General features: G+C 37.2%; 1 protein-coding gene across 3 annotated transcripts in view; it reads left to right on the top strand.

Moving 5' to 3' along the window:
* XRCC4 (X-ray repair cross complementing 4) overlaps nucleotides 1–27611 on the top strand; it is a 156907-nt gene that overhangs the window by 46367 nt on the left and 82929 nt on the right. For all 3 annotated transcript variants that reach the window (XM_086770686.1, XM_086770687.1, XM_086770688.1), the window contains exons 3-5: nucleotides 10092–10258; nucleotides 14788–14940; nucleotides 15565–15668. In XM_086770686.1, coding sequence (XP_086626812.1) covers nucleotides 10092–10258; nucleotides 14788–14940; nucleotides 15565–15668 — 424 coding nt within the window. The remainder of the gene's footprint in view (nucleotides 1–10091; nucleotides 10259–14787; nucleotides 14941–15564; nucleotides 15669–27611) is intronic.

Here is a 27611-nt window from a genome sequence, read left to right on the forward strand (position 1 = left end):
TACTTTGTCATTAACTGTTCAGAAAAAGACCTTCACGCTTCTGCATCAAAGATTTTCTGTAAATGTGCTTTGCTCTGGGATAATTTTTTAGTTGAAAACCTGAACATATATGCAGAACACTTGACAAAAATGCCAGCCTATTTAATTAAAAATCCTTGGCAAGCATCCCTTCATACTTTTGGGAGACTCAAGCCTCAAACACAATGTGATAAATTTGTGTATCAGTTGGTTTATGGTAATAGCCCGTGTTCTGTTCTTAGCCCATAGGAAATGCATTCTGATTTAAGCTATCCTATTAGGCTTTCCCCCCAAAATCTAAATTAGCGTAGTTGTGAACTGTTCATGTATTTAAGCCCTGAGACCTAAATCCAGATGTTATGTCTAGAGTCTATTGTGTTATTGCCATAGTATAAGTTACATAAAAAAGAAGGAAGAAAACAAGTTTAGATCTCCAAGTAAAGCTCATTTCCTAATTCATTTAGGGCTGTTTTTAAAATAGTGAAGTGTGCAAGTGTTTTCCTTGCTTCCTAAGGAAACAAAGCTTATGTGATCATACTGTGTGCCTCTGCTGACTGCCGGTCTCTTACCTCCTCCCCCTTTCCCTCAATAACTTTTAAAACTACTGGCCAATTTCAACCAGATTTGACAGGAGTAAAGGTCTCAAAGATATCAGGTTCCTGCTAGTTTCATGGAAATAGGTGGCTGGATGGAGAAGAGAGACCCTATTCATATGTCAGCTTTGGAAAAAAAACTGTGGAATGAGATCAACTGTATTATTAGACACTAGCAAATCCTCATGGGAAAGAGAAGTTATGAATGCCCTACATAAGGGAAAAGCTTTGACTGGTTTTCTCACCTTCTTAGACGTGAGGGGATCCAGCACAAGAGTCATAACCATAGGAAACCAGGCTTCAGTAGTTCCATTGCTCACAGACCTGCTTACTACTCAGTGAGGTAGGAAAGTATCTGATTATTCCTGGAGCCATTGAATTAATAAGGAAAAAGATGAAAAAAAAAAAAGATCTTTTGAGGATGTCCTGCTTCAGTTGTCTTTGCAAACTCACTTCAGAGGCAGACTGGTAGCAGAGAGTTGAATGGACGGTATTGCCTGAAGTATGGAAGGGAACGATAAAGGAGAAGTGTAAAAGAAGATAAAGCGCTTAGATGTATGCATAAAATGCAAACCTACCAGCTTGTGCATGGAAAAGTAATAATTTCATCACACATTCAATAAACCGCTTGAATTTTTTGTTCTTTACATAGTCATGACTCTGTTATCACTATTTGCGGAACTGTGATGTAGAGTTGCCTGTTCCATATTTATTATTCTAATAAGTTGTACACCTGATCTTTGTGGAGTTTTGCCTTTGGCCTTTTTACTCCCAGTTGCTCAGATTTTTTTTAGTGAAGTGGAACATTATATCTGATTACCACTGGGAAAGAATTGGAAGAAATACCCAATATTACAGGTGCTGAGTATTACCACTGCAATGCATTTTACTATTCAGTGTATGTCTGATTTTAAAGGATACAGTTGTGTAGTGGTCAAGAAAACTTAGGGGAAAATTGTTAGCAGCTTTCTGTAGCTTAGCACCTTAAGAGATGAGGATTGCTTTAGTGCAAATGCTCTGTAACTTTATTCAGTTCGTGCCTTTTTTGAAATGTATCTTTTTTGAAATATTCTCGTTGCTATATATGGGTTTAAGGTTGGAGGGGGAAGTACTCTCATGAGCAACAGTTTTTAGAGTAAGTTTGGGAAAGTGATTACAGAGCACTTCAGCATAGTGAGTCATAGCTTGGGTAGATCTTGACCAGACCGTGTCGCAGCTGTCAAAATTCAGTAGCTAAAGACCATTTCAGCATGGGTGGGATTAAGCATCACAGAAGTAGCTGTTTGTATAGATAGGTGAAACGTGATGTTTCTGAGGAGCGTAAAGATTAAACAAGGAAGTTTTCCAAAGGCTGTAAAGAAAGACCTATAAATATAATGCCATTCATGAAAGAAATCAACCAGTGTCTTGCAGAGTAGGTGTCTTCCTGGCGCCCACACGGCTACTCTGACTTATCTACATGGCTCCCTTTTTTCCTTCTTTTTTGGGGATACAGTGGAAAAGTTTTTCACTATTAGGCCAGTCAAATGTTGGGACAGGATGTCAACAGAGGTTGTGTGGTCTCAGTGCTTGGAGATTTCCAAGACCCAACTGGATAAAGCCCTGAGCAACATGGTCTGACCTCTGAGCTGGCCCTGCTTTGCGCAGGAGGTTGAATTGGAGGCCTCCAGAGGTCCCTCCCAGTCAATGTCTCTATGAACAGCTTTCAGGATAGGAGTCTGCTTAGAGCCTGGCCCACACTACAGTGTACAGCTCGATGAGGGATGGATGGAATAACTTGTAAGTGGCAGAGCCTTGTTCAGACTTATTTCTTCCTCTTTCCCCAGGATCCAGGTATTCCATCAAAAGGGAGACCTGAAAGCTCCTTCTGCAGTGTGCTTTGGTCCTTCTTAATCTAGTAAAATACAGTGGCTTCTGCTGCAAACCTGAGAGAGCAGTATTCCAGGGACTACTGTGGTTGCCTCTGCAGCAGTAAATTACAATTTCCTGGGAATGTTCCCAGGCACAGAGGCCAGCTGGTGGGGAACACTCTGTGTCCGTACGATTAAACGCTCAGCCTCCAGAAGAGAGTGGCTGCATGCAGAACTGGCTCTTGGGAGTGGTCCTTGGGATGCTCCAAATCCTGCGATGTGCCTGCGGAGTGTTTGGTGAGGCATGGGCCAAGGACGTGCTGTGGCCATGCTAGTTCTTGGACATATATAAAACTAGCGTATCCTAGGAATGTGTGTTCCCAAGTGTGTTCCCAAGTTCTGCTTCGTTTACTGTGGAGAAGCAGCCTCCTTGCTCTGCAGTGGTTAAGGGGGCCACAGTGCCACGAATGTGTGGGTTTGAGGGTGTGGGAAACAACGAAGCACTCTCCAAAATATTTGGGAACCCTTGCCATACAAAATAGTGAAACCAGGGGGAATTTCATCAGTTGATGTGCAGCTCATATGGTGGCAATTTATGTGGAAGGTTTATGCAGCCGGTAGTGAAAACCTGAGAAAAATAGCAATCACTTATGTCACTGTTTTGCTCTAGAGCAGATGTAATGCGTTCTTTAAGAAGGAAGATACTTTTTTTTTGAGGATGAAGTAATACTTTTTGTATAAATAACATTTCTGGAGGGGAAGGCAAGAGCGGAGAAAGGCAGGATTTTTATCTTAAACTTGATTTTTGTAATTGGTGATCATATTTTTATACTGATTGATGTAACTGGCAAGGTTTCTTGGCTTCCATGGTACTTTGTATTTTCTAGCTTCCTAGAGTTTGCTGTTACAAAAGCAACTTCTGCTTTCACATTGTCATCACTGTATTGTGCAAGTCTAGTGTACTCGTTTTATTACCACACCCAGGGATGTCATGGTTACTGTTGAATGATTTCCCTGGAGATAATAGTGGCACAGCTTTAAAAAATCAAGACCACTCACTGATTCACTTAAGAAATAAAAATGGTATAATGCTTTCCAGATTCAAGCTTGTAACAATACTTTCTTTGTATAGGCAACTAAGTGTCATTCATTTGTAGGTCATATTCTTTAACCCTGTACATGAATTTTCATTAACATTTTTCTCTTTTAAATTCATAGGTGTTTTCATAGTGAAAACTTATTTTTATCCAAGTATTGATTCTATCTTAGTTCAGAGTCTGTGCGTGTGTGGAGTAGAAGAGGTAGCTTGTATTTAACCCGCAGTAGCCAGGCTGATTCTGGAAGTCACAGCCTGTCTGTCTTGTAAGATTTCCAGCTCTCAGCTGAGAAAAGCAAGCTGCTGTATCTTGTACTGCCTACGGTAGTGCAAGCATGTAAGGGACATCTTACTTTTGAATTAATCTAACATTCAGTGTTGTTCTGTATGGTATGGCTAATCTTTGTGGTAAAGAATTTACTTTGAGGACCAACCATAGGCAAGGTCATCAGTAGGTGACTACAGAATAGTTTAGCTTCTGGTATCTTGTCCTAGCAAGATTTTCTAGGTATAAATTTGTACAAGTGTTGAAAAATAAGTGAGTAAAACATTTGTTTTGGTTTGGCTCTTGCGAGTATTAAGATGGCTTTCAGAGTATTGAAAACATATGGTTTCAGACTGTAGGATGTTTTATTAATTAAAAACACGCTGGTTGCTTCTCCATCCTCCCTAGTTTCCAAAGACCCGATGGAACTGGCATTAATAGGTAGCATGGGAAGGCCAGGCTCTAGTAAGACTGAGCTCTGTCGTAGAAATATCCCTCCCAGCATAGCTCACTTCTGGTGTAGGGAAGGTGTTGAGAGATGCTCAGGACAGGGCAGTGACAAAAGGATCTGTTATTCTACAGGTCTGCAAGGCTTTCCTGCTTCAGCACAGGGGTCACATCTGCTATTGCAGACTGCAGGTCTTGATAAAGACAGAGAGGGACTGCACAGCTGCTGCATGCTGGTGGGCTGCTGTTGAATTTATTTTCCCCCCTCAAATTCTTCATTAATATTTCCCTGGTGAAAGGACGTTTGCTTAGACAATACTGTGCAGGAGACAGCATCTGTCTGCAAGGATGTAGATGTAACTAACTATGCTAACCCTGCTGGTTGTTAACATGGTTTGAAATACTATAATTAGAACCAGAGCACAAGTGTCTCTGGGTCCTACTCCAGAGGTGTGGGAAAAGTGAAAGATGAGTGAGGTGAGTTTAGAGGCGATTCTGTTGCAGGCTGTAGGTTGACTCATACAATTAAAACTTCATCAATTAGTTCACACACTAGGAATATTTTAACTTCAAAATCAGACCCAAGTGCCTTGTACTCTCTGTAAAAATTATTGTTAAATTATTTTCAAAATAGAGAAGGAAAAAGCAAAATATTATAGATTAGGATTGAAGTATATAAGATAAATAGAAGAGAGTGAGAGAACCACTATATAGCTGCTATAGCCTGCCAGAACAAGAAAGGACAGAATCTGTCAGTCTAAATAAATATTTTTTTTTCTAGTTTGTGGAATTATGGAATTCTTTAAATATATTTTGGATAAGAAATACTGTTAGAAAGGTTTGTCAGGATACTTAAGTAATACAGAGAGAAATCTTGGCCAGCAATGCAGATGCAGTGAGAGTTTCCAGCATGATTTTCTTTTTTTTCTTATAGACTAGTATGTCATAATGAAAAATTGTTGTTATTGGAAATTAGCTCACTGTTGGTATCTAGATTTGGATTCTGCCTCAGCGGAGGGACTGTGCAGGCATTGCTATGTACATGGCTTCTCCTTTTAGTGCACAACCTTTATTCTTACTGCCTTGGATATGATAACTCTCATTTCTATGGAATGTAGTAATGCAAAGATTATATAGCATATATATGTATTTAAAGGCAAAATTTAAATCCACCATCATTATAGAATAAAGTAATTTTCATGCAGTTTTATAATTTTCCATTAAAAAAAAAAGTTTTGTTGGCTCATATTTTAATGACTTTTTTTTGCCTACGTAGCATCTTCTTGTAAACATTAGTAGTAGATAGAAGAAAAATTACTTGAGAAGCTTTTCAGTTTACTTTGTAAACATTTTCTGTCTTATGCTTGAGATCACTTCTTTCTCCACTGGTAGAAGATAAACAGCGGGCAGGGTGAGAGGTGATGCGAAAATGACAGTTTTGTCGTAAGCTTCTAATTCTTGTTTTTGTTTCTAAGCTTAAAATACCAGTCTAATGGATAAGTGCTCAGTGAGATTTCTGATTAAGGGAAGACAACTTTCTACATGGTTCTGTATTCATCTGGTGGATCTTTAAAAAGCAATTTTAAAAAAATCCCAACAAACGATAAAACTGATATTGAAGGGGAGCAGTATGTCAGTCACCATCAATCTGTTGTCCACTGAGACCTTCAGCAGATCTGGTCATTCTCTGTACAAATGAAGTGTTCAGTGCTTCACTGTTTTACATGGAGTTTTCCTGAATGATCTGAAGGAGGAAGTAGAATGCACATTTAATTACATCTGCAGATGGTATGAAGCTAGAGACTACAGCAGCTGGAAGAATCACGAGAAATATAAATTGATCTAGAGAGCAGCAATGTGTAGGAATTTACCAAATGAGGCTCACCTTGGAAACGTGATCCCAATACTAGACATGTTATATGTAAAATTAGCTTAGTGGAGCATTCATGTTGAGCTTTCACTCATGCAATAAGCAAGATCTATTTGTCTTGATATTCCACCTAGTTAACCCTTTCTTATGGTATCCTGATTTTTGACCACCTACTGAATCTTCCTGGGGTTGTTTCCATTTTCACTACTGTGATTTTAGCAATGAAGGACAAATAACTGGACTATTTCTTGGTTTATTTGCAAGCAAAAACTAAGCAATATGAAGAAAAACTAATGTCTCATTTTTTATGATTGGTTTTTTCCCCCAAACATTCAATTTTAATATAACTCTGTCTTGTTCAGTGCTGCAAATTACATGTCTGTCCCACATTCAGAAACTCTGTATCTAAAATTGTGCTATTTTGTGCATCTGCTCCTTTACCAGTTCGCTTTCCAATTCGGGGTGCCGGTAGGACTCCAAAGCTCTGTCCTGAGATTTCGTTTTCTTTATGCTGTTTTACAAATGGCTCGTGCTTTGCCTAGATGCTTTGGAAATGACACGAAATGGATCTGTCTGCCTTTATGGCTTATCAGCCTCTCAGCGCTGGACTCTTTGCAGGGGCAAATGCCAATCGGTTGTAATTTGCTCAGATAACAGTGTTACTATTGTTAGTGCTAACAGTTTGGTTTGTTAAATAGGCGATGTAATAGCTCGTCCTAACAATTTGATGTTGAAGAAACAGCCTGAGAAGGCTTTTTGGTGCACTTTGTATAACATTCTGTGTGAAGCAGTCAAAACAAAACCGCATATCCAATATCACATTACTTTTGGCTTAATTAGGGCTGTATCGAAACGTCCCATGTTTTTCTGCGGTGAGGTGCTGGAGATAGCTGCAGTATAACCCAGGTAATTCACTCCCATAACTCTCCTAAGTTAAGACAGGATGACTGAGGGAGGAAGATACAGAAGAATGCTTGTTTTGCAGCAGCCTTGTGATTTTTTTTTTTCTTCAGTTGACATATGAGCACCTGCCTAATAAATTTGAGCCCCCTGGTGATGGGTTTGCTTTGCTTACCTTTTGTGGGCCTCCTAGAAGTCCTCCACTGATCACAGTGTGTAAGGACAGAAAGCAGTACTGTGAACTTTAAGGTAAGAAACTACGTAATAGTCAATTGCTTTGTATCAAGATTGAATTAAAGACTAAGTTAAAGACTGTTACTGTGTTGGACTTTGACATGGACTTAGAAAGATGGCCAACCAAATTCATTGTGTCCCTGGAGCAGTGTGGCAAGTCTGTCCGTCACCTCCTCTCTGTGAGCTCACGGGTTAGCAACACCTTGTCAGACTGGCATGCATTTCTAGCTTCACTCTTTGCAGTGTGACCTCACCCCCTCTCTGTTTTGAGAATTTGTCAAAAAAGGTAGCATGCCCAAGAGCCTAATTTCTTTTCATGTATCAACTTTTATAAAAAGGACGTTGTTTTTTCTTAGAGATTTTCAGAAATCCTTTCATGGCAGAGGTCCGTGAAGATGAGGATGTATTTGCAGTTTCAAAACTCCACGTTGCACTAACAGTACCCATTTATGTAATGTATTTAAGTAAGAGGCTGCACTGGTGTTTGTTTATAATTACAGTTGCTTTTGAAATGTCTGCTATGTGTTTGGCACAATTTTGATTTTAAGTGGAACCAGGCTTTCAGCTGAAATCTATTGTTATGTGTTTTAACCTGTTTTGGGATTTTCTTCTTTTGTGCTGAGTAAACTGTAATTTGGACAATGTTTATTTGTCCTGATTAAACATATTTACCTGTACCTTATCTCAGTTGATTATATTAAAAGTGTAAGACAAAAGGATGTACTCTTCTTGCTATTTCCTCCACAGTGTAAGTAGAAGAGCGTGTTTCTATTTATCTGTGCTACTGTACTTCTCTATCTCTGAGGCTAGTATTCAAGTGTGGCATGAATTCTTTATCCATATAGTATGGTGGTGGCTTGCAAGTGATGAAAAACAGTTTCCTTTACGCAAATGTCCATCTTTGTTAGTGCTGTCAAACAGCAAGTGTGATATCCAGGGAATACACATCACTCTGTGAGTTACTGATAATGTAATCTAATTTCCTAAAATAAATTAAATGCATCTTTTTATCTAGAGCCATCAGATTTATGTAAGCTGAAGGAAAATAACATGTTGAGAGGCAGACGTGAATTTGGAAGAAAGATCAGTGGCTAATTTGAAAATAAACCCTTTGGTTAGCCACAATTTCTGATAAATTAACCTTGCTGAAGAAGCTCATGATTGTATCAAGTGTTATTGCAGAGACTTCCACAGATAAAATACCTAAGTTGAAGGACTGTTGTTTGTTTCTAATGATGTCCTTAAAATCTTTATGAACAATTTTTACAAGACCTTTTTCAGGAAAGCCTTATATGTAGTAGAGGTAGTAAACATAACTTTTTAGAAAGTATTAACAAATGCTGTGTTTAACAAATGCTGTGTATTTTTTTTTTTCACAAATGTCTTATCTTTAGTTATTTTCCATGTCCTCTCAAGAAAAATGAACCAAAATGAGGAGAAAAATAAATGAAGTGGCATTTCTGATTTTAATAGATGAGGTGCCACAACACAGACGGAACTCCTCCCAGCATGTACCTTACTTTTTTTTTTTTTTTAATGTTATTGCTGTGTATTCAAGTTTAAAATATGAGTAATAGTTCTACTCATAGGAGAATGCTACAACAGTTATGTCAATCCTTGTAATAATTACAAGATGTGAGAGAGCACCCGTTCTCCTTCCACGTAGCCCTTACTGGCTCAACATTCCAGCAAGCATTTCCAATCAAAGCCAAGACATTTCGATGCCTCTTTCGTAGAAGATCTGTTTCTGCTGTAGTTTAAGCTGGTTGAAGTCTGGATTGCGTCATCCAACACACTCTGCTTTTCTTTGGATCTGCTCCCTCAAGTAGTATTTTGTCACGCCAGGCAAATGGTAGTGCTTCTAGATGTGGAGAGGTGTCAGAAAAGCCCCCTATGGCTTCTGCAGGCTCTGTCAGCTGCGGAGGTCTACCTTAAGGTTGTTCAGATTCCCCATCGTCTACCCACTCCAGAGCACCAAAGTCAGGTCCTTCATTTCTGGTTTGCTTCTCTTAAGATAATGTGTGTGACTGTTTTCAAGCAACCTTGATATCCATCTTCAGTTGCCTCAAACTGTCATGTTGCCTGTTTTTGTATCTTCATCCAGCTTTGCACAATTACAGTTTAGATGATACTGTCTTGTATGTATGGCTGAGCTATTTCTCCTTTAACATAATAGAAACAACAGTTCTTTGTTGTTTCTGCCAGACTATATAGAACAAATATGTTCAGACCTCTTGTATGTCCTGTATAACATCTCCAGTGCTGAAGAAATACAACTATTCATTATAGATCCTATCCTTTAATCTCATTGAATTATTAAGGCTACCTCTTTAATTGAAGGACTCCTTTTATTATGTAGAACTTGCTGTCTGTGCCCTGAAGAGGAAAATTTGCACGCTAGTTTTCATCCATCTAGATGCAAGCATTATAGAGAGGCTTTTGTGGTGCTTCTTTAAATCAAAGGCAGTTAATGTTCATTTGTTTTATCGGTAATGTTTATATGGTTGTTTTGCTGCTGTGGGTACCAGAGTTGGGCTGATAGCAAGAACATGTTAGCAATACCATTAGGTTTTCTGTTCCTGTGGTTCTATATGACATCAAAAATGCCTTTTCTATAAAACCTGTGGTTGCATAAATAATTAATGTGTATATTATTCCATGTATTCTACGGTTCTTCTAACATTTATTTTATCACTTTGAACTAGAGGACTGTAAGGTATTTCTTATGCTTATTACATATGTATTCGAGTTTATTGGAGCAAGGTTTTGCGATCTTTCTAGTACCAATGAAGCAACTCATTCTTTCCTTCTGTTCTAGTTTAGACTTGGATCTGTGAAGCTACAGAAAGTTTTGAGTCCAGCGGAGGCAGTCAAGGAGCTGATTGGTTACTGTCTGGACTGCCTGAGAAGACTGCAGGTGAAAAACGAGCATCTGCAAAAAGAAAATGAAAGGCTTTCCAGTGACTGGAGTGACATGGAGAAGCGGTAAGTTTAAAAGTGCATTCGCAGGTGATACTTGAGAAACTCACAAATACTTACACTGTCAGTGCAGGCTTTACTGGTGAGCACTTTTGAAGTCATGTACAGAAAGGAGCACACAAATTTTTGTTCTCTTGACAAGTGTTTTGAGCCCAGTTATCTACAGCCCATATAGTTGTGAATCTTCTTCCTGTGTCAGAGATAATATTACAAACTTTGCAATTACAGGTTGTTTTAGCTTTATGAAGTAGAAAACAAAAATTACCTCTTTCGTGTAGAATATTCTCCACTTTCTTCAGGAAACCTTTTCTTTTCCATTATTTCCTGTAATTCTTAGGACTAGCAGTTTAAATTATTTGCATTTTTGAGTGGGAAATAAGATGCCATTTCTTTAGACTATTTGCCTTGTCAAAGCAGCCAGAATTGGAACACGAGTGTGTCATTATAGGAAAGAGTACCATTAATTTACAAGAAATTTTTATAATTGTCATTACATTTATTGTCTGAACTATCTGTCACTGCACTCTGTAGTGAAGAAACCTATGTTTATTTCAGTTAGCATAAAATGCTTAGTCAAAGATTTATCTTGGGTTTTTTTATAGCTTTATCTGAAAAACCACACTTAGGAAGATTGATGAAAGAATGTAGCTAATTGGTGTTAATTTACCTTGAAAAAGAGAGCTAACTTTTGGGAGGGGTTAGTTTTGTTTGCCTCTCATTAAAATGAGTAACAGTTTCTCCTGACAATCTCCCTGACAAGCATATGGCCTTCCTGAGTGGTGTTTTACTGCTTAACAGTTTATTGAACAATAGCGTATTGTATAACCAGTATGCTGTACTGCATTACACGCTAATGTGTAATAGGCATTAGTGCTTGTATCAATTTCCATGGTGGTGTGGCACTTTTAAAGAATAACCCCATGGAAAAAAAAAAAAAAATCACGGTTGCCTGACAGCCTTTGCTCTCGGAAGCAGTGTATTCAAGCTTCTAAAGCGGGTGGTTTTCTTTAGTATGTTTATATTTTCGATAGCTGAAACATGATTTTTCAAAATAAATACTGAGAGTTGTATGGTCACCAAACTTTGGCAATGTCCACTAAATGGAGACTAAAAGTAATTTTCATCCAAATAGTGTTGGTTTTTCAGTTTGGTTTTGGTTTTGTTTTTTTTTTTCTTTTTTTTTGCCACAGCCTAGTCTACCCTGCGGTCTCTCTTTTGGCTCCAAATGCTGGACCTAGCGTTGTGACTTTCTTGGAGCTGAACAAAAGCTTTGCCTGTCTTTGTTCAGTAGATGGGATTTCAGGCTTCACATTCTGTATCACTTGCAGTGTTGAGTGGTAAAACATCAAATATAAAGCACGTGATGTGGAGAATTGTGCTGCCTCTTTGCCTGGAGCTAAGGCATGCGAGCTCCAGAGTTTCAGTCCCTGCGGTTCTGTTTCCTTAAAATCTCTCTCTTCAAGACCTCATTAGAATTAAAACATAGCATGCAGACTTCCAAGAGCTGTGTTTGTTCAGTTTAACCATGGGGCATTGGATGGAATAATTCAATCATCCCGTTTCCATTTCCCTACTCTAATTTTCTTGACTGTCATGAAGGTTTCATGAACTCAGCTCAGCAGCTTTGCCCTGTAGCTCTCTGGGGTCTCTTGAGGTGTAGCAGAATAGCTACTGCTTTTATTTCGTATAGATAATTAAGATGGTAAATGTAAAGTAATAATACGTAGCAAAATAATGCTTGGCCAATAAAACACAAGTTAAATTTCTGATTTGGGAGTGGTACGTATTTTGTGTTAAGCATCTAAAATTAGTGTAGACAAGCCAAAATCATAATAGCTGTTCATTTATGTTGTGGTCAGCTATCCTGACAGTGTATTTAAACCACAAACAGCTTATAAAAATGCAGACCAGGTAGTTTGGTGTGTGAAACTGACTCTTCAGCATTAGCTCATCAAGATTCAATACCATTGACAATGTTGGGGGAAGAGTGAATCTGAAATGTAGTAGAGCGATGCGGTAAGACCAGTAATTATTTTAGAGCACTGAGGACAAAGATAAATAGCAGAGAGGCTGAATTTTTTCTTTCTAGTATCAGAGTGTGGAAAATGTATAAATGCTGTTAAGTTACATAGTTCACGTTAAAGGCTATGAAGCATGTGTGATTGCTCTACGTTTAGGCAGCACTTAAGAAAAGGACAGTTACCTTATTTTCTCAATTACTCATGTAACCATTCCTAATACTAGCTGCTTTCAGTAGGCTGAACAAGCTTTACTATAGCTATCAACTTGGGCGTATCTGGCATATTAAAGCGTTGCCCTTGCGTAACAGAGAGATAGATGTAAGAGAACAGGAGTTGGAAAGCACGTGCAATTAAGACTTGCACCACTCTAGCCGTTAACTTCTATTTTCATTGTGCTTGCAAGTTGTCTTTGAGATGAGCAGCTTCTTTACTTGGCCTGGAGACGTGGTGTTTTAGTGAGACAAATCACAAACGGGCACAAGCATGTGACAAATTGCAATTAAAGTTTGTATTTGTAACCGATGAGGTATTGGAATGAAACCCAGACAGCTTTGCTTAGTGGTCACGTAATTCAGGTAGTGCATGCCTGAGTGGATGCTAAAGGCTATGCAGAGTTACAGCCAGGGCCGCCCCACACACGCCTGCCTTCTGCGTAACTGATGCATCCCTGTTCCCAAGCAGCAGAGGACTGTTGCTTTTTACTATTCCGTTCTTAAGTATCATCGTACATCATACAGTAGGATATTTTTAAAGGCTTAAAACTTGCAAATATAGCATTAATGTAGTAATACTGTTTTACACTGATTTAATGTTGTGCCGAATTAATGTCATATCTGTGACTGGAGAATGTACTTATATATTAATTATTTTAAACAACAGGAAAAAATCGAAAAGAGGTGTTCTCCTAAATGAAGATAAGCATATAAGATTAACTGATGGCATACTACTAAATGATTTTGCCTACAGGGAATAGTTAATATTCTAATCTGTGCATATAGTAATTTTTCTATTTTTCGAGATGCTGATATTTTGCTCCAGAGGCTGAAGAAATTGCCTAGTCTTGCAGTAGGTAGAACCTACCTAATACCTACAATACTGTGCTGCTAAACATCCAGGCAGCATCAGCTTTACTTCATTGAGAGCTTACAGTTATGTGGATTTTCATCAGTGGATCTCTTTGTAGGATTCAAGGGCCTCACTGAAGTTATCTTACATGATGTCTTTTTGGCTAAGTCAGCAAAATGTGTAACTATTTAAACCATCCTCAGCTGCTCTGACATAAACCAGTCCATTGACAAAATAAAGGCACAGTAGTGAGCACTTTCTTTAGTTAATATTGTTTCATGTGCAGGAAGAGACAACTTTTCTATAGGATTTGATACAGACAGGTTTACTATATTTTACACAAAATCCTTGTTTTCCATTTTTATGTCTACGGACATAATTAGTTTCAAGCATGTAAATGGCAATTTACTGAACAGCTGTATTTTTTTAGATCTTTTTTTTAAATGGCTGAATTCTACTTAATAAATGGAAGGCAATTCCTGTCCTTAGATTTTTCCTTCCATGAGCTGATCAAGGCACTTCTGGACCCTGTATTAGGGTTTATGATTCTTTGTGAATTATCTATTTGTTCCCCACTAAACAGTTAACTTTCCTTTTGTAGGTGGAAAGTCTCCTGGTAGTTGATTAGTACATATGATCTTTCATTTAGGAATTATTGAACCGGTCTATATGGTAATGATGTTCTGCTATTTGCATTTAAATTAGATGAATTATTTATCAAGCATATCCCTAAAGCATTACACAGTAGACTTAATACTTCTTGAGATTATTTTCTGTTGTCTTTCTTTCTTACATCATATATGGTTTTGATCTGTGAACAAAATAATCAGTATTTATATAGGAAGTTTGTTGAAATTTCTTACCTAATAGATTTAAAAATAATAATCTATAATGTGTTTCGGTTTAATAACAAAGGAAGTCTTCTAAACTTTTTACCAACCTTGCACAGTCGTGGCAAGAATGTTGTTTATAAGTTATGACTATTCGCTGTAGTTACCGTGATGAATAAGATGATCAGTAGTTTATTTGCTATTAAAATGTTTGTGATTCAACTCAAGGACTAAAAAGTTATGAAATACAGGAAGTAAATATTGTGCTTGCTGTAAGTCACTTCATGTATTGTGCTCATGTTTGCTTGTATTCCAGTTTTGCTTTGCTTATGAGACAGTATACATTCATACTCTTAATTTTATATTGCCATTGTGCTTTGTTTTAGTGATGTACCCACAAGTGCACATTAAACCTTTAAAAGCCTGAAGAAAGTTTTACTCTGAGGATACTCATTAAGGGCTTCTTCTGGCCTGTTTTAGATACAAGATGCTGGACTAGTCATGCATGGTTTCGTATAGGGATTCCTGTAATAGGAAGGCTGGCTTCACTAGAGAATTTTCTTGCAGGAAACACATAATTTTAAAAAGAAGTAGTGTAACAGTTAATTTTGCGTTCTAGGCTGGAAAAATGTGTGGAAGCTAAAGAAGAACTAGAGGCAGATCTTTATAACCGGTTTATTTTGGTGCTGAATGAAAAGAAGGCAAAGATAAGAAACTTACAGAAGTTGCTGAATGAAGCTAAAGAAGCTGCAGCAGATGCCAAGTGTACAAGGTACTTCTTAGTTTTCCTGAGTTACTTGGTATCATACCTGATGCATAGTTTAGTTTAGTTTAGCTTCCATTTCTTTGGCTCTAAGAGTGAATGACAGTTCTTCCTGGCTAAGTGCTTGGTTATCCGAAACAATACTGTTAGTCATGAAAGCAGAGGATTCTTTGTGACGTTACTGCAAATAGCAGCATACTGCTTTGTGTGCTGTAGCCAAGAACCAAATATTCAGTGAATCTGTCCTTTTTTCTGTTAGGTTGCAGTTTATTTTCCGATCAGAGTATGTCTCTGCCGTTTCTGTAGTATTTGATTATTTTTATCCCTTGGGAAACAAAAATATCTAAATCTAAGTGTTTTTCTGTACTTTTTATTTTAAAAATATCCGGAAAAGATGAACTATTCTACTGCTACAACACACCTTAAATTGTTCACTATTTTTATCCTGCTTTTTTATATCTTAACTTACCTCTTGTTATCTGTCTTTGTTTATGACTACACTAAGCCATTCAGCATGGGTACTCTATATTGATATGTGTTAGCTTGCGTTGCCTAATAATTGTAAATTATTTGCAGGAATAATAGATGGCAAAGATGTGGGGTTTTGTTTTGTTTTGTTTTGTTTTTTCCTAGGGATAGTATAGCTACCACTCAGATGACTACGGGGAGAGAAAATGACTATGATGGCAGCACTGATGAGGAAAGTGAAAATTTAACACAGGCCTCATTACCATCAGGTAAGACAGGGCCTATTGTCACGGACAGGCCAATCACTTTATGTGAATAAACCTTAATGAAGACAAAATGCTACCTGACAGATTGCTCTGTGACAAGCCAACCTGCAAGCCTTAAAAATATCTCTCTTGAAACAGAGTATAATACTAGCGTTTTCAAATTAGAGAGGAAGTTTAAAAGCATGTTGTACAAGTGAAGGTACTGTCATTTCTTCAAAGATGAAAGATTACGTACTTTGCAGAACTAATGACAGTCTAACAGTAGCTGAACCATCAACAATTCCATTTTAAATTCTAGGAATCATGATGTGTATAGCAATGATTGCTAAAATGTAAAATGTAGTTCCTGACAGTTTCAATAGTTTTTAAAAGGGGAAGGAGGGGAGGTTTAACAGCTATAAAAAGAGCTGTGTGCATAAATGGAATAAAAATGTATTTATAGCAGAATTAATGTTAATTTGTCAGTGAATTTTTAAACTTATGAAGATGCTCATGAAACTTAATTTGACTAATTTCTCCAGGACTAGAGACTTGTAAATTGTAAGGGATAGAGTAATTGCCCGTTCTACAATATTTAACTGTGAATCATAAGACATTTTCACCTGTTTTGGCAAACAATTAGGAATATGCAAGACAAATGCTATCGAAGTTTTAAAACTGCATGATACTTGCCATATAGTTTTATATATATATATATAAACTTCCCCTCAAGTCCGCAAAGTATGCTATGAGTTGTCTCACTGGACCTTTCTATTTCCACCATAGGTAAAGGTAATCAAGACAACAACTTTTTACAACAGGTTGCTGTGCATATTGAGAACCAGAAGTGTTCAAGACCTTGATACCACTGGTATTCAGCTTTGTAACTCGTATGATCCTGTTTGTTGAGGACTTTCTGATGGAATATAAAGTAGGCAGAGCTTCAGACAAATGGAAAAAGTTGCAGTCGTGGAAAGAAATAATTTTATATTATATGATGCTCTTCAGTTCAGAAACCTTTGCTTTCAAGTGGTATTTGGTCAATTCAGATAACATGAGGAGAAATACTTTACATTTGGTGAAAAGGCAAGGGAAAGTGGAAGATGTTGATTCTTTTGCTAAATTCAGTAGCTCAGTGAGGGTTTTGAGAGAGATGTATGTATTTAAAAATTAAAACAAACTCCCACTGCCCTACTCAGGCAATCATGAGGGACTGGACTTGATCAATGTTATAGGACGAAAAATAGCAACTGTGTTTTTATTTGAGTTGTAAACAAAAATGTGCTTTCAGTGTTTACTTTGAGGGATACAATTCTTGGAATTTTGATTAGAGAGTTCTTTCAACTGCAAAATTTGCAAATAATATGACTATAAACTTAATCCTTCGGGTAATACACTCAAGCTTTTCAAGGTAATGGTATTCTTGAACCTGCACAATGAGTATCACTTAGGTCAGTTTATAGTCTTCCCGTGTACACAGCTTTCTCTTTCCCTCAACAACAGAAGAGCACAGATAGGAGCTGAATATTGTAATGTGATAAAGGATTTTCACAGGCAAAAAGAGTCTGAGGCACTGTGTCTCTGTGAAGAAGATAGTGATTCAGGTGTGACTGGCAAGAGCGGATAATGAAGCTCATAGCTACATCAAGCATCAGGGATTGCAAGGCATGAAAGATAATGCAGATAGTGCTTGGAATTTTTTCTGTTTATCTTAATTTTCCTATCTCTTAGTCCAACATTACGTTTCTTTTCTATTTGAATTTGGAATGTCATTGTGTGTGTTGCAGGAGTCAATGAGAATTAGAAAGTCTTTGAGAATGTTTTAGTAGATATTGGTGAAAGTCACAATCAAGAGAGAATATAATAATCTAAAAACTATTTTGAAGTAAAGTGAAGACAGATATGTGTATGCACATATATACACATAATAAGTGTGCATTTGTGTATATGTAAGTCCAAAATTTTAAAAGCTGGAAGCTGATGCTGGTTATCATAAATTAAAAGTAGGAACTAAAGAGGTGGCTGAAAATGGCACACGATATAAAGGCAAAGAGTCTCAGGCCAGGAGGTAAAAGGCCAATGACCAGTCTTCAAGTCATTTGAGAACACATATGGAGCTGTTACTGGCCTATTAGTGCAATGATAAAAAATTCACTAGCAATTGAAAAAGCAGCTGTGTTCAGTAAGTGCTTTTGGTTTGTGTTTAGAGGGGAAAACTAGGTGTAGTTGCATCATAATGTAGTTCTGTTCTAGCAACGCAGGGGGACATGAAACAGCAGCTGTGAAATCTAGACATTTTAAAATTAGCCAGTCAGGAGATGTTGAACTGCAGAGTTTAAAAAGCTGACTGAGGATTTTTCTTAACCACCAACAATTGTTTTTCTTCAAGAATTTTCGGGGCACTGAGGGCATTCCAGGGGATTTGGAAAAAAGCTGCTAATATTTACCAAAAGTAAAAGTAAATTAAATGGCACATTCAGTTTGGGTGTATCAGTCCGGTGTTGATCTGAGGCAAATATTGGAACAAGATTCAGTGAAGAAAAATACTAAGGAAAAAAGTAAGAATGGTTAATTACATCTTTGTAAAGGTGCAGAAGCTGGAAGTTGAAAACTAGGCACTCATGTCTTCTGTGGTAAGTTTACTAGCTGGCTGATGAAGGTTGAATTAGTAAAGTAACAGACTGACTTCCATAAGATATCATGCTGCACCAGATTTTATTCAAGAAATTAGAACATGGAAATTAACGTAACACGTAAGAAACATATTCTTAAATGAAGTAGTATGTCTATCTTAAAATATAAATGGAAAGTTATCAATCCTTGTATCTGTGGAGTGCGAAACTGAAGATAATTTATGTAAACCGATTTGCATTTTGTGATACACCAACTGTAGACAAAAGGTATGCATTCTAAAACTGTGTAATGCCATAATTTCCAGTCCTTTGACAGGTATGTATCACTTGAGAAAACTGACAATATCTCAAGCTTTGCTTTGTCTAGTTCCTTCTGCCACATAAAGCTGGGTACCTGCAGGGTTTACCGTCATCTTCCTCAGGTGGACCCATCTAGCGAAGCCAAGAGGTACTTGAACAACATTTGCACTCTACTCCGTATTGCACCTGTTCTGGGAGGCTGGCACTGCTTGGCCTTGCAGGAATCAGCTTGGGCTTAGCCACGTTAGTTCAGTTGATACCTTAACTCTCATCCGTTTGTAACTTCCAACGTCTCCTCGCCAGATAGGGAACCACTGGTCTAGGGTAAAGCTACTTTGGAAACTAAAGAACATATAGACCATTCTTGGAAGTGGCAATGATGTTAAATTTCAAACAAACAAACAACACTAAATCAAAGAAGACACTGAGTGTAAAAATAAGTAGATTTGCAAAACTGTGGCAAAAGGGATTGTGTGATTTTTGAGTTGAGATATATTTTGGCTCCTTGATGCAGTGCTATGTCAAGTTTGGAGATCCATATTTGAAGAAAAATTTAAGTGTTAGCAAGCTGGGGAGAATAACATTGTGATAACAGTGGAGGGATTAGCACACAATTTAAATGAATTGCTGAGAAGGGTCTTAAACGATCATTGTTTTCACAGTCTAAAAGAAACTACATTGCAAAATGATGTCATTGTAGATGGTCTTTCCATCCAGAAGACATAGGTGTTTAATGAACTTGAATAACTGGAACTTAACATTAGACATTAGACAAAAGTGGGACATTATTCCTGACAGGATAATTAACTGTTGGAGCAGTTTGGAGCTGCTGGATGGGTTCTTACCATCACTGCCAGTGTTGAAATCACAATGGCATGCTTTTAATAAAAAGGCAAGATCTTGTTCATATAAGTATGAGCTTAGAAGTAGTACACAACCTGTGTTATGTTGGGCAGTGCAAATGGCTGTTACTATGACAGCTTTTCCTCTGTAACAGCAGGTGAATGGCAGAATAAAAGCATTTTGTATGTCCTCTACAAAAATTAGTTTACTCATGCATGAACACTCAGCAAGACTATCTGGTAGTTTTTTTTGAACCTCTGCACAGGAGGCAGTTACACTTAATTTGTTCAGCTTCAGATAAATTTTGTGTAGAGGCCTTTTCCCTGCAATAGCAGTTAAACTTTAACCTAAAACTTTACCTAAAAATTTAGGGTTTTGGCACTTACGGTACTATTTGTAGATATGTTTTATTATTTGCTTTTTGACAACAGTTTCTACTTCATAGCTTAAAGCCAAAATCAACTGAAAATGGTACTTTTTGTCTCTAATCTACACACTGATGTAGATTGTAGATTTGTATTGTAAAAGAGCAAATTAAAATTGAATTAGTAGGTGTTTTACTGTAAAGCACTCAGGAAAATAACTGAGGTATATGAGAAGTACAACTTTAAGAAATAGTACAACTTTTGTAAATAATACTGTATGTCTTTCTGTACAACAGCTTTGACCATCATGCCATGAGCATGAGGGAAATTTCTTTGACATATTGATCAGGATTGTGAATGTGAGATTGAAAAGTGCACACAACTCCTGCTTTCACTACAGTTTAATGAATTCTTAAGCAGCAGCTATATATGATGTGCTAGGTCCTTGTAAATGCCTGTGAGCTCTTGTTTGAAAAATTTCTGTTCTGGAAGGAGGACAGGAAGGAAATGCTCCTACTGTAAAGCAGTTCTTCATGAATGGGGAGATGTGAATGTTTCTTGGGAGCAGGGAGGGATTGCTTTTGGTTGGTTTTGTTTTTTGTTTTACTCCAGGGTTGGTAAGATTCTCGCTGAGCCACCAAAACCAGATAGAGTTGTTGCTTTTGCTGCTGGTACTTCAAAGTTCTAACAACTCTGCACATGCCCCACACTTGAGACTGCTGGTGTGCCATCTCGTCGTTTCACTCCTCCCTCACATGTTGCACTTAGTCTTGCACTTCAACTCTTTAATCCAATATCTGATGTTTTCTTTAGCTTCACTACTCTCTAGGGTTTTTAGGGTCATCATTTTTGGTTGAGACCATTAGTTCCTGTCACTGTAGAAAGAATGATACGCACAGAGAGATGAGAAGCACCTGGGGCAGGCTTGGAAATATTACAGAGAAGTATTGATTGGAATAAGACTGCAGTTCTTTTCATGTTCTTTTGCCACAGGACCTCTTCTGGGGTTTTTTGTTTGGTTGGTTTTTTTTGTTTTGGTTTTTTTGTTTGTTTATTTTTTTTTTTTTTTAGAAAAGAGGCTGGAAATTGCCGGTCTATAATATTCTCTTAGCCCACAAGAGTGGGCTGGTGACTCCACATGATGCCACCACACTGATGCAAAAAGTTTCCGTCAGTTTAGAATGCAGAAACCTTTGTTCTGATTACGGACAATCCAGAAAGCAACCCAACTGTTACTGATTCCTCTTTCTTTTGCTCAGTGCTAAATTTTACTGTTATTATTTACTCTACCTATTGAGTCCTTTCTCCTAGGGGACCTAAAATGACAGTAAGATTATCAGACTAAGAAAACAGCATTTGGTGTCCTGTTTAGCAATCATGTCTTTGTCATACAAATGAAACCCTTCTATTAACTGAAAAATACTTCCATGGTCCATATGTCAGGAAGCCTTTAAAACAGGAGTAAGGATTCGATAAACATTCACCCTTTCTGCATCGTTCCCAGAAGCCTGAAAGGTAGATGAAGAGTAATAGTTTCCCTCTTCACAGTGTTTGGAAGATGACCAGAGAAGAGAAAGTTATTCCCAGATACATGACAAAACTGCAAGGAAAGATGTTATATACTGAAATCTGTAATAAATATGAAGGATACTGTAGCAGCTGGGAGATAAGCAATGGAAGAAATTATTTTGCAATTTATTATTGTTATTTTCAGTTATAATGCTATTATATGTGTCTGTCTGTAGACAAAACAAGGCTCCTAGGCACGAATTTACAGTCAGCTTGCTTTCTCTCTATTTTATTTTCTCTTGCCCATGAATTCCTTAGTCATATTTTACATTTAAATTGGTGGAGGTTACTGCTCCTTGGGGTAAGAAAGGATCTCATGATCTGGCCTGCTGGATTAAATGAGATTTTATGTTCTGTGTTACTTGCCAGATGTATGGAAATATTCCAGGTTAAGTGAATCCTCAGACTTCCAATGCTGGTACTTTTCTACATGTTTGATGATGAGGACAGATTCAAAAATGGTTCTAGTAAACTCGCTGTAATGCCTAAAATAAATAAGAGCAAGCACCTTGCCATTTTCCACTGTTTTACTATGCAAATGTTCTCATCCCCTTCATTCAGTTTCCTACCTTGGGGATTACATGTTGTGCCTTCAGGAGGCTGTGGCCCTTTAAATTTAATTAGTTCTCTTCTCTAGTCCAAACCACTGATGGCTTGATGCTGCTGATTAATAAGCTTTGATCAAAGTTATTTTTAAAATACCTATTGTATCAGCACCCGACTGTGCTGTGCAGTTAAAGTTCCATCTGTGAAGGCTTCTCTTTTGAAGCCTGTTTTAAGGAGTTCTAGGACTTGGTCATTTTAATTGACTTCAGGCTTACATTATTATTTTATTTTTTTTGTCAAGCTATAATTGGAAATGGTTCATCCTAAGAAATAATCTTATATCCTTTTCCCTTAAAGCTGTAGGCACCTTTTTCTGAAATTTGATATTGAACCTTTCTTTTATTTTTCCCCCATCATAACCAGGTGATTTTATGCCTGTTAAACATTTGCAGTTGCCAAACTGCTTTCCCTCTGTGTCATGGTCATGGTCAAAATGCATTTACGGGACAAATATCAATACTTTTAATGTCCCTTTAAAAGTCCTATTATGAATATTGCACGAAGAAGAATTACTTTAAAAGATATTACTTTAAAATATTACTATGACAATTCTCAAAACTGGCTATGCCTCTGCATACACCTTCTTATTGTGTATTCTATATATACTTCAGTATATAAAGTGATGTGGCTGAATGTGGTTGTGTCCAAATGAGTCATTATTTATTTGGTAAAGTTGTATAATAATGATGATATAATGGTAATGGATTTGTGCTTTGGTAAGACTATGGCAGATTAGTAAATTTGGTGATTGATCAAAAAAAGTAGAGTACCTAATGACCAGACTGCAGTTCAGGTGCGACAGCGGAGACCAATATAAAATTTAAAAATGTTTTTTGGTGTGTTATCCCCATATGACTAAAAGTCATCTATGAAGGATCTTTGTTTCCTTGGTGAGCTGTAAAATATTTATTAATTAAAGCTCTGCTTAAATCATGAAATTAACTGTCTTTATCAGATTTAAATTAAACTGTAAGACTCCAATTTTAGACTCGTTTCTGGTCCAAGCTGGAACTTCCAAGCTTAATCCACTTCCATGAATACTGGGGATGTTTTTCCTCCACTTAAAAACAAATCCAGTTTAAACAGTTTAGCAATTTCCATTTCAAACAGAGGTGGGATTATTTCATGTTTTTTCTTTGGATTCAATATATCCATGCAAAGAGGAACAAATAACATAAAGTTCCAGTCATTAAAAAAAAAAATTCAAAATCAAATCCATTAATGAAGCAGTACCTTTATAAATTTTATCTTAGTTTTCCCCCTAAGGAAGTGAACTATCTATGTTTGTACCCAGCTTGCTGGAGTTTTAATGTTCCCTCTACTTCTCAAAATGAGTTGTACTTTGCTACGACTCAACAGCCTGAAAGTATTAGGCAGCGTTAGGCGGAGATAACAGATCCTCATTGTATTTGTGTGAGGTACCAATATGTTCCTGTGGGACAAGTAAAGGAAATGTAGAGCTTCCTTCTGTTCTTGCTCATATTTCACAGCAATTTGACGCGTACCCAACAGGCTGTAATTAGAGCAGAGCTGGACATAAATTCTGTTAAGTCAAGGCACTTTTGAACTGAGCGTGCACATTCTGATACTTGTTTCCTTTGCAAAATCCTGTAACTTGACCATCTAGAAGGCAGCGCTAATTTCAGTGAAACCCTTTCTTTGTTCTCTCTTCTTCATGAACTACAGAAGGCTTATTTCAACACCCCTTGGTTGAGAATGTGATTCATCAGTTGTGAAACTATAGCATTAGTGGTGCTGGCACGGTGCCACAAACAGCCCTGCTCTGTTTCATCCTTCTTCAATAAATAGTTAAAGAACAACTGCTTATCAGGTAAATAGGAAACGTCTGCCAGTCATCAATAACCTGCCTGGGGTAATCCCTATCCTAACACCTTTTGTTTGTTCTTGTGCTTTAAGCCACAGACTCTGTGTGTATTTATTTAGTAACCAGCATAATGGTCCTTTGGAGATCTGTCGTAATTGAAAGAACTAGCAATAATTATTCTTCTTATGCCAAAATATGCTTCAATACATGTATTATGGACCATAGAAATTACTGAATGCAATGTACAGTGACAACAGTGATTTATTTTTCATCTATGCAAACCTGCCAATGAAGCTGCTCTATCACACAGTGTCATTATGACCTTCAGGCCACATACCTGCTCTAAACAATTCTTTGAGTTGTAAATTGGTTCACCAGAAGGTGCAGTCAGAGGTTTACTTTTCCTCGGGGTTATTTTGGAAAGGTAAAACTGAGCCAGACTCTTTCTTTTTTTTTTTTTTTTTTTTTTTTTTGGTAAAGGATGTTTTACTTTATTGTGACAGTTATGGTTGAACTGCTTTTAATGTAAATAATAATCAGGTCTAATTCCATAGGAATTTTTTATTTTGTGTTCAGTTCACACCATTTATTATGGTACTTTTCCTGTGCATGTTTACAAAGGTAGGTATTCACTTTTGGTATCTGAATGGTTCTATATGCACATGTAATTCAGAGAGGAAGAAAAGGCAACAAAAATATTTAAGTATACTTCAAGGTATGCTGAAGGTAAATGTAAAAATTTATATGGAAATAATGTAATGTGTTTGTATTCCCTTCCCTCTTGGAAATACGAATGTACTTTAGGAGAGTTGATCTTCGGTTTAGCTGTATCAGCTCTTGGAGATGTATCCTTTCATCAAAGAGAAGTGTTGGTTCTTGAGAAATTAGTACCTGCAGGGGTACTGATAGCAGGTTTTTATAATCCTGAACAGTAGGATAAAAGCCCTTATCTTCGGCTATTGAATAGGCTGCGTATCAGTGGCAACCAACAAAGCCCGGATACTGCAGATTCTTGCAGAGCAGAGTCTTGTGTTCAGCGAGCAGCACATTCAAGCTAAGTTTGCTGGCATGACTTGAAACCTGTGGCTGTTGAACATTTCATAACAGGTCTTCTCACTTTAAGATGAATATTTTGTAGATTGTCTTCTTAAACTTCATGTTTTGAGTGTGTTTTGTCATGGCTGGTAGTGACTGGAGGAATCAGAAGTTTCCACTGCTGTTTACCCACGCTGATTTTTTTGCATAGTAACGAGCTTCCACTTCTGAATTTTGAATGTTGCTTTCTCTCTGACAAAATGCTGTAAAGACCTTTACTCTGGCCAGCTGCGCACCATTCACTGTAATAATTCTCTTAATTACTTCCCATCTGTTACAGTGTCTCATTCAAGCAAACAGCCTGTCTTGATTAGAAGCTGCGTTGCTGAAGATTGCACTGTAACCTGTGGTTGTTTCCTTGATTTATTGCTTTTCCAGGTTAAAGCATGCATCTTTGGCTTTAACTTGAAATGTTCTCAACTACACTTCACACTGAGTCTGGTAGGTTTTTGATGGATTTAAGAGTTGGTTTCCCTGTTTGGCTTTGCTTCCTGTAGCCCTTTTTTGTTTCTTCAGTGAAGAACCCAAGGAATACTTGATTGGAAACATAGTTTACATCTAAAGAAATGTCAAAATCTTTGCGCTGTACAAAAATAAGAATAGAAAATTATTTTGTTTTCTTTTAATCCTTTAAAAAGCCTTTGATTATGAAGAAGAAAGTCCCTTTGCTCTTTGAGGTAAAAGTCGTGAATTCAATACTCCCCTAAACTGATTGTGTTTGGGTTTTTGGTTGTTTTTTTTTTACTTCTTCCTCTTCTGTCCTGTGTGTTTTACTGAGTATTTTCATTATTTTTGTCCATCTCAAGTAATAAGTACTGTAATAAAATCACTGTACTATTTCTCCTTTAGTTTTTATTCTTAAAATAGCACATAGATCAATCTAAAATACTGAGCGTGAGGTGATAAAACTGTGCTAGAAAAAAAAAAGTTGTTTTAATTAATAGAAACCCTAAATGATAGGTGTAATTGATGCACAAATTCCACAGAAATCATTTGGCATGATGCCAGATTTCTTGGAAAGCAGCTTTTTGTTGAGCATGGTACTGGAAAGCTGAGATGTTCCTTTTCGTCTTTAGGATGAAAGGCTGTCCTCCAGGACCCTTTTCCTCAATCTGCATAACACTACATACGTCCCATACACAAGTTTCATGTAGAGTATTAGGCGTTTGTACTTTTATTTATTTTTTATTTTTGTTTGTATGTTTGACTTACTTTACTGTGGTATTACACATATAATGTGACAACTGCTAACCCTCTGTAAAGAGCAAAATGGCAATTCATGAGGTTCAGAGCTTCACATATGTATAGGAAGACAGGTGCAAAACCCACTCTTGCAATATACATTCTAAAACTGAACCGTTTTTGCTGTAGTTAGGTTAAATCTCAATCTGAAAGCTGTGTGTTCAGATGAAACGATGATATGGGTTTATGCAACCAAAATATGACTCCTTTGTCTTAGCAGCTGAAGATCAACTTTTCTTTAAAAAGGGTAGGTGTAAATAAAAGCATGATCAAAGATGAATTAGTCTCTCTGCACTTTTCATCCCAAGCCTTTACCTAGTGACAACTTTTCTGATATTCCTTTGATCACCTGGGACTGATCATCATACTGAAGTCACTGGGCCTTTTGTATTCATCACAAATTTAAACCTAGTAGCTCACCTTTCTCAAGAAGGTATCCCTGTAGTCAAGCTGCTAAACTTTCCTTCCCTTGTAGCTTATAAAATTGCTCTTAATAGTTCATTTATAACTCACTACCAATTCTGTCAGCATGTAAAAGAGACACACTATCACTCTTTTCATACAAACAGAATTTGGATGCTCAATGAGCTGCGCAGTACCCACTGCTCTAGGAATTTGTGCGTACATTTGGATATCTAAATATAAATTAAAATGGGTGCCCATTTTTAACTGCCTTTTTTTAAGGAATGTAGATTAAAATACAGGACTGAGCCTTTTGTGTAGATATCAATTGTGTACAAAATTAGCATAATTAAAACTGAAAAGGTACATTAGCGCATGTCTATATGTACCAGTATTTTGGAATATATTAAGAATAAAACTAAAATTTAAAATTGCCAGTGATTCCATAATGGTTTTTCTTAGCCTCTCTTAACCAAATAACTGCCTCAATCGTTTGAAAAACACAACCAAAACAAATTAGTCTGCAGTACTGATGTCCATGGCAGAAAATCAGTTTACTATGCCAGTTTCAGATGCCTCCCGCTTTACTGTCAGGGCATTTCTTTGTTTAGTTTGAGAGGAGAGTTTATTTTTTATTTAGTAAAAATATTAAACCTTCTTAGCACAAATGTGAGTAAGCACCTCATTGGCCTCTACGTTGATAGCTAATAATCTAGAGTTTCAAGAATGACCAAAGTAATTTCCATGATTTTGTTAATTAATCGGTCAGTAACTTGGGAAGTTATGCAACCGATTTAAGCAAGACCAAAAATCTCAAATCTGTTCTGTTCAAACTTCTGCAGAGCAGGCTCTTGGGTTCAGTTTTGGCGATCTTCACAAAACAGTATGGCCTGAATGGGAAGAACAGTAAATGCGAGTTGGGGAGGAGGAGGAACTGGGTGGGAAAATGCAGAATGCAGGAAAATAAGGAGAGACTAAACCTAATATAAAGCTGCATTTAACACTAGCATTTTAAGTTGGTGTAACTCTTCTTCCTCAGATCTGAGGTCTGTAAATTACTAGAGAAAACTGCTGATTCTCCACAAAT

This window comes from Chlamydotis macqueenii, chromosome Z, assembly GCF_036417535.1.
Source record: "Chlamydotis macqueenii isolate bChlMac1 chromosome Z, bChlMac1.mat, whole genome shotgun sequence".
NCBI classification, from domain to species: Eukaryota; Metazoa; Chordata; class Aves; order Otidiformes; family Otididae; genus Chlamydotis; species Chlamydotis macqueenii.